The sequence below is a fragment of the Trachurus trachurus genome (assembly GCF_905171665.1).
Source record: "Trachurus trachurus genome assembly, chromosome: 20".
NCBI classification, from domain to species: domain Eukaryota; kingdom Metazoa; phylum Chordata; class Actinopteri; order Carangiformes; family Carangidae; genus Trachurus; species Trachurus trachurus.
Genome location: NC_139911.1, coordinates 19,515,836 through 19,528,621, shown reverse-complemented (window position 1 = coordinate 19,528,621; position 12,786 = coordinate 19,515,836). Strand labels below are relative to the sequence as shown.

The window sequence follows — 12,786 nt, the reverse complement described above, 5'->3', positions numbered from 1 at the left end:
TTGATGCCGTAGTCAATTATGTGATTCTTTGTCTTGACTTTCAGGTTTTCCTGAAGTACTACCACGTTGAACATCTAAATCTGATGGTGCAGCAAGCCACACAGCGCATCATCCTGCTGCAGGCCTACGTTCGAGGTTGGCTGGGAGCCAAGCGCTACCGGCGGATATTAAAAGAGCGAGAACAGAGTGCTGTGGTGCTGCAGTCAGGTTAGTAATCTGTACACTCTATTGGTGTCCCAGAATATGAATGAGTCACGGGGCAGCCATAATAATTCACGCTTTCACCCGCAGCTTACAGAGGTCAGCAAGCCCGCAAGAGGGTCGCCGAAGACAAAAGCAAAGCAAAGTTTGAGGCCTTCGTCACCCAGTTCCAGGCTGGTGAGAGGAGTTATACTACACAATCCAAGCTTGGTGTGAATTTCATTGGTTTACGTTTTGCTCGTCTTCCTCTTCAGTTTGCAGGGGCTATCTCGCAAAAAAGAAATACAAGGCGTTGGTAGAGGAAAAGAATAAAGCAGCAACCAAGATTCAGGCCCGCTACAGAGGGCATAAGGAAAGGAAGAGCTACAAAAAGAAACGGTAGGAGAAAACTACTACAATAAATCCCTAAAAAAAATAAGAAGTTGAATTGGTTTATTTTAAAGATGTGTCTGTTTTCTTTTCTAGGGAAGCCAAAGAGAAAGAGCAAGCAGAGAAGGCGCTTAAAGAAAAGGAGGAACAGGAGGCAGCAGAAGCAGAGAAAAGCACCAACGACGAGAACTCCTCCACTCCAGAAGGTGAAGGCGAGGAGGACGAAACCAAAGCTGCCGTGGTTCTTCAGAGCAACTTCAGGGGCTACAAAGAGAGGAAAAAGTTTAAGGAGAGGAAAAAGACGATGGCCGGGGCTGAGCTCGCGCTGCCGGCGGACGCGGTGGTGGAAGAGGAGCCCACGAGCAAGGAAGAAGAAGGGGAAAAGACAGAAGAGAATGATGAGGATGAAGAAAGTACTTACGAAGCAGAGGAAAATTATGACAGTGATCATACGCAGGTGCCAGAGGATGACGAACACACAGAAGTAGCGGATGAGGCGGTGATTACGGACGCACCGGCAGCTGCAAGTGGAAAAGAAGAGCAGGAAGAGGAGAAGAAAGGAGAGGCCGAACAGGAAGATGCCGCAGGAGAAGAGGCTGCCGACGTACAGGAGGAAACCAAGGCCGCCACTGTTCTCCAGAGTAATTTCAGAGGCCACAAGGAGAGGAAGAGGCTGCAAGAAGAAGGCAAAATCCCAGCGAGGAAACAGAAAGGAGACAGCCCCGCGGGGGAAGAAGCAGCTCCGTCAGCTGAGGAAACGGAGAAAGACGAATCCACGGAAGCTCAAGAAGACGTAGAAGCATCATCAAGTGACGCCAAGTCAGAAGATGCAGATGAGGCCAAAGCAGCTGTGGTGCTTCAGAGTAACTTCCGAGGCCACAAGGAGCGCAAACGACTGGAGGAGGAAGGGAAGATCCCGAAGAAGAAGAAGAAGGAAACAGAGGTTACGCAGGAACCCTTAAAAGAGGAAGAAGAACATGTAGAGGAACCCGGGCCGGAGTCCCAGGAGGAGGCGTCCGCCGAGGACCCGGACGGAGTGGACGAGGAAAAAGCCGCCACCGTTCTCCAGAGCAACTTCAGAGGCCACAGAGACCGAAAGAAGCTGAAAGCAGAGAAAGAAGCGAAGGAGAAAGCGAAGGAAGAACCTGCCGACGACGCAGAGGAGGAGAGCAAAGAGGAGGAGGAGGCTCTGGATGTTGACGACGTGGAGATCGAACATAAGGACGACACCGATCCTGAGAGAGAAAGACAGGAGGAGGAACAGGCTGCAGTGAAGATCCAGAGTAACTTCAGAGGATACAAGGACAGGAAGAACCTGAGGGCCAACAAGGAGGCGGCACAGACCGAAGCGGAGACGTTGGAGAGCTTCTCCAAACAGGTTCAAAAACACCGTTCATCACCTAGTCACAGCTCCTCCAACAGCTTTTTCTTTTTCTCCATATTATTTCTGCTTAATCTCCCTCCACAGATCACGAAGACTTCCCAGGACTTCCTGGCCCTGCAGCAGAAGCTGAACGAGATCATCCAGGCCCATCAATCAAACCCAGCCAACAACGGCATGTTTGTGAAAGGAAGCGCAATCAATGGCTTCGTTCCCCAGACTCAGCAATCAAGTGAGATAAGCTAGACCGGTTCTGTGCGTAAGAAAGAAAAAAAAAAAAAAAGGAAGATTGATAAAGCTATACATATAAAGCACAGTGTCGGCTAGGATTAACCTGAGGTTAATGTGCAGTTTTGGTTCTGTGTTTGAATCATCAGATAATCAAGAGGGACAGAAGAATTCTTTCAGTCTTTGAGTCTATGCATCTTTCAGTGGAGTCGCAGACAGACAGGGAGTTAAATGGAGTTCAGATACATTCACCCACATAAGTCAGAGTGCAACTGAGTCATTTCCACACTAAAAAGAAAAAGAAAGCGTCCTGTGCAAGCTTTGATTGTAAATATACACGATCTGGGGAGGGGATCTGTCTGTATTCACTATTTATTATCTCAGAGTTAAAAGCTGTGTGAGCCTGTGCCAGCTGTTTCCACGCCGCTCTCGTTTCCTTGGTGTGAAATAAGAAAAAAGACAGAGGCGCAGATTTTTATTACCCTCTCCTCACAGTAAAATGTGATGTTATCAGAGGACGGCATCCTGTTCTCTCTCTCCTCAGACTTGATTAGGTCAGGAAACCTGGGAAAGTCAAGTGCCACAACAGGAAGTGGCTTCTCTAGCTGATGTGTCATCAAATATAAAAAAAATTTGATTTTCACAGGTGATAGGTGTAATTGCTTTTGTGGCGCGGCGAGCAGAGGGAAAGACGACAAATTGAAAGTTCACCGTGTCTGCGAAATCAGAGATGGCAGCTGAAATGTCAGCTGGTTCAGCTGTCCTGATGAAGTAATGAAGTAATTATGTAACACAGACCAATGAGTCCCTTGGATGGCATCGTCGTGATTATTCTGTACGTTTGCTGATCTTCAGGGGCCCTTTTGAGTTTTATTACAAAATCGAGAGCGGAGGCTTCCGGTATCTCTTCAACCTTGCGTCTGATACTCAACATTTAAATTCCATTAAATTTTCATTTGTAATTCAGAACCAAAGACAAGTGTTATATTTGACTAAATTAACGAGAGACTTCGTGACTTTGTGAGAGTAGTAGGAGATCTAAATGAAGAAACTAGAATTTCAAAACTCTTCAGTCACTTATAAATAAATAAAAAAACAGGGTAGAGAAGAGACAACAAACTGACAGACCCACATTCCCCTAAACATGATCAAACTGTAACCATGTTACCATGTGCACACATTGTAGGAAAACTGAATTATCCAATGTTGGTGTTCAGAAATCAGCATCAGACAGTTTAAGTCCTTGGAAAATTGGTCACTTTGCTTTGTTGCAAGTATTCAGATGAAAATGTGGGAAGCACTGTCATATCTGTTATGAGATTTGAACAGTATGGACTTAGCTTAGCTTAGTTTAGCTTAGCATAAAGACTGGGAACAAATGGAAACAGCTCTTTCCAAAGCACACACAAAACCAGCCATGCAAATCTGTGTGTTTTAATCTAAATTATTTTCAAAGACAAATAAGCTACAGTAGTACACACACACACACACACACACACACACACACACACACACACACACACACACACACACACACACACACACACACACACACACACACACACACACACACACACACACACACTCAGTCCAGCTTGCTGTTGTCTTTAAATACGGGCATGTTTGCCCTTTCCAGACTGTTTTCGAGCACAGCACGTTGCCTGAAGAAAGGCAGAATGAATTATCTGTGTTATTTCCAAGGGCTACTGCAAGTCCCTATAAAATGAGGCTTTTCAGCCTCACTAGGTCATTCCTCCATCGATAGTCCTGAGCCGTCCTCATGAATTTCATTGACGTAATAAACTTCATAGGAATCATTTGTGGCACAGACAGTGAAATAGGAGAAACGCCAATCACAATGTTCCTCATGGGAAAGGTCATCAAACGTTAATCACGTTTTTGCGAGCGTGCGTTTCATACAATTATGGCCGGAATTAAAAAGAGGGTGTGTGAAATTGGCTTACTTGTTTGAGCAATACAGAATGACCTTTAGATTGAGTTGTTCAATAATATCAGAAACTCTATCTAATCTACTTTACCTGAGAGCTGCTGCAGGTGATGGATTGTTATGCCACATGTTTCACCGTTGCATGAACAATGATTAATAATAAGCAACAGGCAAAGGTCATTGTAATATGTTTATAATTACATTTACATAGAGAAGAGTTCATGTTACAGGGTATCAACTTGTAGCAAAGGGAATATGTCATGCATGAAACAAAGCCGAGCTGGTTGCAAACACAGTCGTCCCGCTTCAAGTTCGATACCATGCTACTGTAGGAGGTAAATACAGGTCATCGCGAAATGATAGGGCTCATTGGTGTCAAAGGCTGTTTCACATAATCTCTGTTGGAAAATTCAAATGGGCCAAAGGCCTTAGGGTTAAACTGCAGTATGTATGGAGGGCAGCTCAATAAGCACAACAAAGTCAAAGTGCTGCGTGGTGTCACTTTAGTAATCCAGTCGGCCGTGCACATCGATTCCTCCAACTCCCCGACCATCTGCCTGTGATAGGCCGCCACTCAAATGACCACAACAACCTGGCTCCTTCGGCGAGATGGAAAAACTCTGGCCAGCCTGTTACACAGGTGTATCATCGAGACCACATCGCTTCACATCGTCTTATTTAGGATTCACCTTTCTGCACAAATCATCAGCCCCTGTGTTGAACTGACCACTTAACAAATCTGAGGAGTAGAGAGACAAAGGCTAAGTAGGAGTGGTTTGTTCTGTTCTAAAGCTGAAAAAGGCCTAAATATGTCAGGTAAATTAGAAATGTTAGAAAAATCAGTGCTTGAGCGCTCTGGTGGCAGTAGTTGAGGGGTTAAAGACAACAGCCATGTATCACAACATTGTTTGAGGGTGGCCATGTTTGCTGCAAACTCAGTCCCCTCTTATTAATAAAAAGTTATAAAATACCTCAAGAAAAACTTAGAAGAAAAATAAATAGACCAAAAAAAAGAACAAAAATGAATTCATATAGCTATTTATTGTGTATCTAAGTCGACATGAACAATCTTTTTCATAATACCAAGAAAAAGTAATAAGATACAATAATTCAGTTATGAAGTTTTTTTTTAACCATTATAAAATAAAAAATATTCTTCTCACATCTTGCAATCTTATTGCACAGTGCACATTTTTCGATATCTCTTAATTAATCACAAAAACACCATAATACAGTGCAGATGCAACACAATCAGAAACCCTTCAAAACCTAAATATAAATGCATGAAGCACTGTCAGTCGACATGCTTTCTCTTGTCAGAAATGTATAAAATAAGAGGAAGCGGGTCGAGGGAACATGTGTCCCCAAAATGTAGACAACAACACGTAGCAGCTGCTCCCAGCCCCTTTCATTGACAACTGCTCGATACAATCATTGTGATTCCTGCTGTCTGGTGTTTTTCAACCGCCTTTTGTTGCTTTTCAGCTGACAAGAAATTGTCGAGGACCCCCCGCAGGACGCAGCAGCCCAAGACCCTGAACACACCGGAGGACTCCACCTACTACACCCTGATTCATGTGAGTTACACGCCGAATGATTTCGGATACTTGATACAGCTGGCATGTGATGCTGCCACTGCTTTTACCACCTATTGGCTTTCACAATGCATTATTGATTGTTTTGTCTTTGTGTAGTAAGCTTCACTTTACTGCACACTTTACCCTCCAAAAGCAAAAATACAAAGCTGTCTGCAAAAGTATATTCCAGACTTTCTTTATTATATTTGACAGGTCATTTCCCTGCAGGTTTGTTTGTACTTATGACAGTTTCTTTTCATTCTGATTTCCTTTCATTCATGATTATTTGTAATGTTACATAATTTGAGTGGACAATAGCTCTTTTTGCAGTACCTGAAGTTTGCTATAATGCTGGCAGCAATTCTAGTTAACCTAGTTGTGTATTAAAGGCGTAAATCTTCTGATCAATAACTTTAAAAAATAAGCACTAGAAAACTTTTAGAAAAGCCATAATTGTGCCATGTTTGAAGTTTTGAAACACGACTTAAGTGATAACTTGATTGATGTCTTATAAATGTGATCACGTGTTAGAGAGAAAATCATTTCAAATATTTGAAAGGTAGTTACCTTTAAAGGGATAGTTCAACATTTTGGCAAATTGGCCCATTGCCATAATCCCTATAGTTTAAGGAGTAGGTTTGTTACCATTAATTGTCGGTGTAAGCTATTTTTAGAACGGCGGAGCAGAGTTGCGAGCTGCTCAGAGCTATGCTACAGAGGCTAATGGGATTTCTTGGTTTCCCTCATCAAACTCATCAAATACACAATCCAACAACTTCAAAATACTCTGGTGGACAAGTTGTGACCTGCACATTCACCACACTATGAGCTAATAACAGAACATTATGAGACAGAGTTGTTTTCGAGGCAAATGCAGAGACTGCTTGCTGAAAACCTTTCCCCGACGGGAAGGCGCATCAGCAGTTTTACATGAATTTACAACTCTGTCTCTTAACGTTCCGTTATTATCTCATAGCGTGGTGAATGTGCAGGTCACAACTTGTCCATGAGAGCGTTTTGGAGTTGTGTAATTGTGTATTTGATGAGTTTGATGAGGGAAACCAATAAATCCCGTTAGCCTCCGTAGCGTAGCTCCGAGCAGCTCGCGGCTCTGCTCCGCCGTTCTAACAATAGCTTGCACCGACAAATAAAGGTAACAAACCCACTGCTATGACTGTAGGGATTATGGCAATGGGCCTATTTGCCAAAATGTTGAACTGTCCCTTTAAAGATTTTAGAAATGCTAGTATTAATAAAAAAAAAAAGTGAATAACGAACAAAACAGCAGCATCTTCTCAAAGAATAGGTGTCACAGCACAACAAGAAAAGGCTGAGGGGTTATATCTGTTGTAAATAGTTTAGTGCTGTACCTGAACACAGAGATTAGTAGTGTTTGTTTGATCATTACCAACCTGCCCTGTCTCTCTGCACTCAGCGCTCCGTCCAGGACGATAAACGCAAGCCCAGGAAAGAGGGGTAAGTGTCCAGTTCCTATTTCAACTTAATTTTAAGAACCTGTCACGGCTGTTTTTAAGAGACTGGCCCGCTGCCTGGTGGTCCAGAGTAATGACTGCAGGACGGTGCCAACATAAGGACAGTGTCTGGGTGCAAAGTTAACGACCTGCAGCATTACACACATCCTCAGTGAAATTAATTAGCCTCATCTTTCACCGGGGCTACAGTAGCTGTGTATGCTCAATGAAATTTAATGCTGTTTTGTATGGTGGTATTTCACTGGTCTTCTGTTAGGGCTTGTATGATTTACAGAGTTGTATAGCTAAATTTACCTGCAGGCCAGAGTCTTCTTTAAAAAAAAGGGACTTAAAAGTGTGTGTGTGTGTGTGTGTGTGTGTGTGTGTGTGTGTGTGTGTGTGTGTGTGTGTGTGTGTGTGTGTGTGTGTGTGTGTGTGTGTGTGTGTGTGTGTGTGTGTGTGTGTGTGTGTGTGTGTGTTCATGCATATGTATGTGCCTTACAGGCCACAAGGTGAGAATCCCACCCAGAGAGAGGGTGAAGATAGACTGATAGGGCTGGCTGAACAACCAGGGGCCAGGGTGCTTCATCACCACAGTCTGAAGACACACACTCACACACATACAGAGACACACACACACACACACAGCTCCAAACATCAAGGGTAATAATTTGTTAGCAGATAAATAAGGCCAGCGATGGACAGGAGCAGTTTACATGCATCATTAAGGATGAGAAGGTCAGCGGGAAAGATAGCATCTCTGGCTGAAGCTGACAGCAGAGGAGGATGGGAGATGGGAAATCGTGGGGGGGTGAGAGGAGCAAGAAGTGGAGAAAAGAGGGAGGTAATGACAGTAAATGGGAGTGAAGACATACAGAGGGAGAAATGGGGAGAGAAACGATGACTGTGTGTGCCACAGATAACCAAGATTTTAGTGCCAATATCACAACTGTGATCACTTACTGTCCATGTGTGTTGTGTGCTCTGTCTCTGAAAGATGTGACAACAGCCATTCAGCTCATGAAGCTGTTTTTATTTGCCATTTAAAGCTTTGTGAGATGAATTCCACCAGTAGAAAGAAGAAGTCTTTAATGTTTCCAATAGTAGCTACAGCAGTTTGTTGGAAATAAAGCATTGGGGGAAATAGGTAGTTAGCATGAGCAGTGAACCAGGGATGAACCAGCCCCACAGCAAACACTGTGTCAGCTACTGAGGGAGGGCTAAACCACAGTTAAATAGACAAGGAAGAAAATAATGCTTACTACAGATTTCAAAACTATAAATAAATACATATATTCACAGATTTTGCATGTACAGTATGTTACATAAATATGTGTATGAATTGGGGTGGGGGGAAAAAATCCGTACAGCATACTGTCGAGATATTTTACATGGCAATATTGTATTAATATACGGACACCAAGTATTCTGAACAGACAGAAGTTGATCTTATTTAAAAGATTTTAATTAACAAAGTTTTCATTTGCAGTTGAAAAAGCGAATAAACCGCAGTATATCGCAGCATATTGCAATATTTTTGATATCGCAATGATATCGAATCAAGACACAAATATCATGATAACATGTGTCCCACCCCTCGTATCAGTAATATACAGTATCAGTTATATACAGTTTGGTCACTTGACTTGAAAATAGGCGAACAAAAACCATAAGGAAATGTGTATGTAAATGTAAATAGATTAAATGTTTGATGGGGTCAATGCAGTTTAACATAGTTTCAAGACAGGCTGTGAAATGTTTGTGTTGCACAAAGAGTTTAAAACTATCTCTTATTCTCTGCTCCAGTTTGTTGTTGGGCTTCTAGGTTTACATGATATCATATAAATGACTATATAATTAGCATAAATGGTCAGAACATGTCATGCAGTGTAAACATTCACCCTATATATTCACAGATTTTACTCTGGGTATTTCACTTAATTTAAATGTCCACTATAAATAATGTAGGTAAAATTTATGGCAACATCACTCTTGATATAAGGATGTACGTATATGACTACATTAAGCCACATTGGCAGACACAACAATGAAGCTGTGTTTCAAATCCATGCTTCTTACTATACCATATATGATACAGTGTTTCATCCTCTGGAGACCATGAATGTCTACAAAATTTCTCTGAAATCCTTGTAATGGTTAAGGACAGTGAGTGAGGACCAGAGTGATGACCGACCTGCTTTATCAGCTGGCTACAAATGTCAGCAGTGGCCACATTGATTAAGGAGCAACCTCTGATCCAGTATTGATCCAGCTCTGTGTATAAAACAGCTGATAAAAGTCTGTTATTGGAGCCAATGTCATCACAGAGTCGGTGACATAATTCAGCCAGTGGCCCAGAGAACAGGGAGATAATTACAATCAGGAAGAAATTTTCATCTCAGCCTCTGAATGGCACATTCATCATGATTCATCAGTGGGATGGCTGTGCATCTAGAACTTGATGATTGCGTGTGGTTATAAGGTCAGGCCTGTGACTCGTCACAGTGCTGTTGTGAGATTGTCAGTTTACTGGGACAGTGTCCATGCCTCTGATGCTGCAGCGCTGTTCTCATAAGGACACTGATTTCCAATAGCAGCTCTCTCACCATGTGAGAATGTGTGAGACTCATTGATGTCCACATGGAAATAGTCTTTTTCTCACTTCTGTTTTTATAGAGGTCAGAGCTCTAGTTCAGCTTCATAACAACCTCCCTGAAGCAGAGAGGAGGGCTGTGTGCTGTGTATGGACCATTTATAATGTCTGATAGGCCAACGCTCACAGCAGTTCATCTTCTATCCTGCTTCTCCTCTAGGACATGTCACCACACTGGTGGTCAGCTAATTGTCAAGTAGAAAAACTGGACAAAAGAAGCTCAAAATTAAACTCCAAAACATTGATATGAACATATAAAAAAAGCTTGTATCTTCAACATCTGTATCATCCAGGGAAACCTTTGAGGATGTTCAGTCAACCAGAGACCACAGTCATTCAGGGAAAATTAAAACAAGCTGCTTACTATACAGTGAGGACTTCAACCAGCAGCTTGGGAATGACTGAAACACAGAAAAGGGTGAAAACAGGAGGATGAAACTCAGGTTTCTGAGATTATTAACAGACCTGGGGGTGTTTTGCCTTTCATTTTGCATTGCATTGTTTTTTATTGTTGCCTGTCCCTGCAAATGAACCACTGCTTGCCCCGCCCCATCCCTTCTACTGGTACCAGGTAGGGGTGGGGTTATGCAAATACGAAAGCAAGTTACATCACTGGAAGACATCTGAGGGAACAGCTCGTAGAGCCACATGGATTTCAACCTAGGGCCTGCAAATTACATCTTTTTTTGTCAATTCTTGCATTTTGGGGGTCCGAAGGCAAGACAAACACCCAAATATATGTTAAAGACCCTTCAAAACGTGATATTTCCAGAATAAGAGTCAGCAGACATGAAGAAGCCAAAGTCCATGACATGTTATTAGTATGACTGACCCAAAGAGCCTGTGCGCTGACGTCCATTGTGTCCTCTGTTTGTGCTTCAGTCCAGGGAAGCTGCTGGACGTAGACGACCACTACTACAGGGGCCTGTCCACCAGCAGGTCTGAGCCGTCCATATCCACAGAGGAGCCGGAACCCAGCAGCATCTCCACAGAGCAGCCTGAGCCCAGCAGCGTGCCTGAGAGGAGACGCTCCATGGACAGGAGACGGTCTGTGGACAAGAAACAGCCTGACCAGCAGAGACCAGCTGGTGCCAGACCGACAAGAGAGAGGGCCGTCACAGACCCGGAGCGCCCAAAACCCGTCGACGACAGCAGGTACATCATCTAGGTCCAGGAGGGTGCAGACACAGAGATGTTTTTTTTTCACATTGAAATGGAATCTACTTTTTTGAATCAGTCAAAAAGTTCAGATGAAAATAATCTAGAAAAATGAACTGAGCACCAGACTGAACTTCCCTTGAGCTTGGTGTTAACCACGCCTAACGGTGATGTCACTATGTACAGTATGTCACTGAAACAAGGTGAGACTTTCAAATACTTAGAACGGCGGAGCAGAGCCGCGAGCTGCTCAGAGCTACGCTACGGAGGCTAATGGGATTTCTTGGTTTCCTTCATCCAACTCATCAAATACACAATCCAACAACTCCAAAACGCCCCGATTGGACAAGTTGTGACCTGCACATTCACCACGCTATGAGATCATAACGTAACGTTACGAGACAGTGTTGTTTTAGAGGTAAATGCAGAGACAGGAACGCGCATCTGCAGTTGTGCATGAATCTACCTTGAAAACAACTCTGTCTCGTAACGTTCCATTATTATCTCATAGCGTGGTGAATGTGCAGGTCACAACTTATCCACAGGAGTGTTGTGGAGTTGTTGGATAGTGTATTTGATGAGTTTGATGAAGGAAACCAAGAAATCCTATGAGCCTCCGTAGCGTAGCTCTGAGCAGCTCACGGCTCTGCTCCGCCGTTCTAAAAATAGCTTGCACCGACAATTAAAGGTAACGAACCTACTGCTATGACTATAGCAATGGGCCAATTTGCCAAAATGTTGAACTATCTCTTTAAGAATTTCTTGAATTAATGACTAGTAAAGTAAAACACATCAATGGAATGGTGCTGAACAACCAATCGGTGGCTTTTGTCACCTGAAAGAAAAGATTTTATTCATCCCTTGCAGAGTTGTATTTTTGTAAATTTCGTTGTTTAGCCACTATATCTACTTAACTTTAATTTCCTCCATAACAAAAACCACACTTACATTTCACATTCCTGCTGGTTCGAGAGCAGAAAACAACAAAGCCAAGTCTGAATTTCATCTAGTTTCTCTCAGTGTCTGGCCTCAGCGTGAGACAGGCCCACGCTCGTGATAAATGACTCCTGAAGATGATAAACAATATGAAATGTTTCTCCCAAATATGAATCTTTTCATCTCCTTTCTCATCGTCTTAGCTTCACATCTCTCAAACCATCTCCTCTTCGTTATCTCCGTGCTGAATTTCTCTCTGCTCTTCCCCCCAACAGGCTCTCCGTTACCAGGATGGCCTCCACGGAGAGTCGCACCGACGACAACCCGTACGACTTCAGACACCTGCTGAGGAAGACCTCGCAGAGACGAAGGCTCATCAAACAGTACTGAACACAGGAGTGAACTTTTTTTCATCCGCTTGGCACAATCTCAATCATCATACACAACGCGTTGGCACTGGATTATCAGAAACAATCATAGTAAACAATATGAGAACTGATCCATGATTCATCACCGCTTCTTTAAAAACCTTTGGAACTGTTTAGTTAGGAAAATAAAAGGCACTGACTGCACTGATTGAATGCAGCATAGACAGGATGGAGGTTATGTGTAAATAATACAACGTGGAAGGTTTTATTTATGTCATTTGTAAACTAGACTTCGCTACTTTTGCCTATTTTGCCGTTTATTTTCTTGGATTGTCAGATGTTTTGTGTGTGGTTTGTCCATGTTCTATATTTAGATATCAGGTATGATTTTATAATGAATCTGGATCATGTAAATATGCAGGTCCGACTCGGTCTGTTTTGATGAAGGCAAAGACGCCTTCATCAACATCGACTCCAGGGTTGTCATGTAAATGT

At 42.9% G+C, this 12,786-nt stretch overlaps 1 protein-coding gene across 1 annotated transcript in view; it reads left to right on the top strand.

Moving 5' to 3' along the window:
- Positions 1-12,313, top strand: part of myo3a (myosin IIIA) — a gene marked incomplete at both ends in the record, with an annotated part of 30,121 nt that extends 17,808 nt beyond the window's left edge. The window contains 10 exons of the mRNA XM_083995293.1: positions 45-207; positions 292-378; positions 456-579; positions 667-910; positions 1,028-1,948; positions 2,039-2,183; positions 5,613-5,704; positions 7,140-7,180; positions 10,712-10,984; positions 12,199-12,313. Of these exons, the coding sequence (XP_083851419.1) occupies positions 45-207; positions 292-378; positions 456-579; positions 667-910; positions 1,028-1,948; positions 2,039-2,183; positions 5,613-5,704; positions 7,140-7,180; positions 10,712-10,984; positions 12,199-12,313 (2,205 nt within the window). The remainder of the gene's footprint in view (positions 1-44; positions 208-291; positions 379-455; positions 580-666; positions 911-1,027; positions 1,949-2,038; positions 2,184-5,612; positions 5,705-7,139; positions 7,181-10,711; positions 10,985-12,198) is intronic.
- Positions 12,314-12,786: the final 473 nt, after the last annotated feature.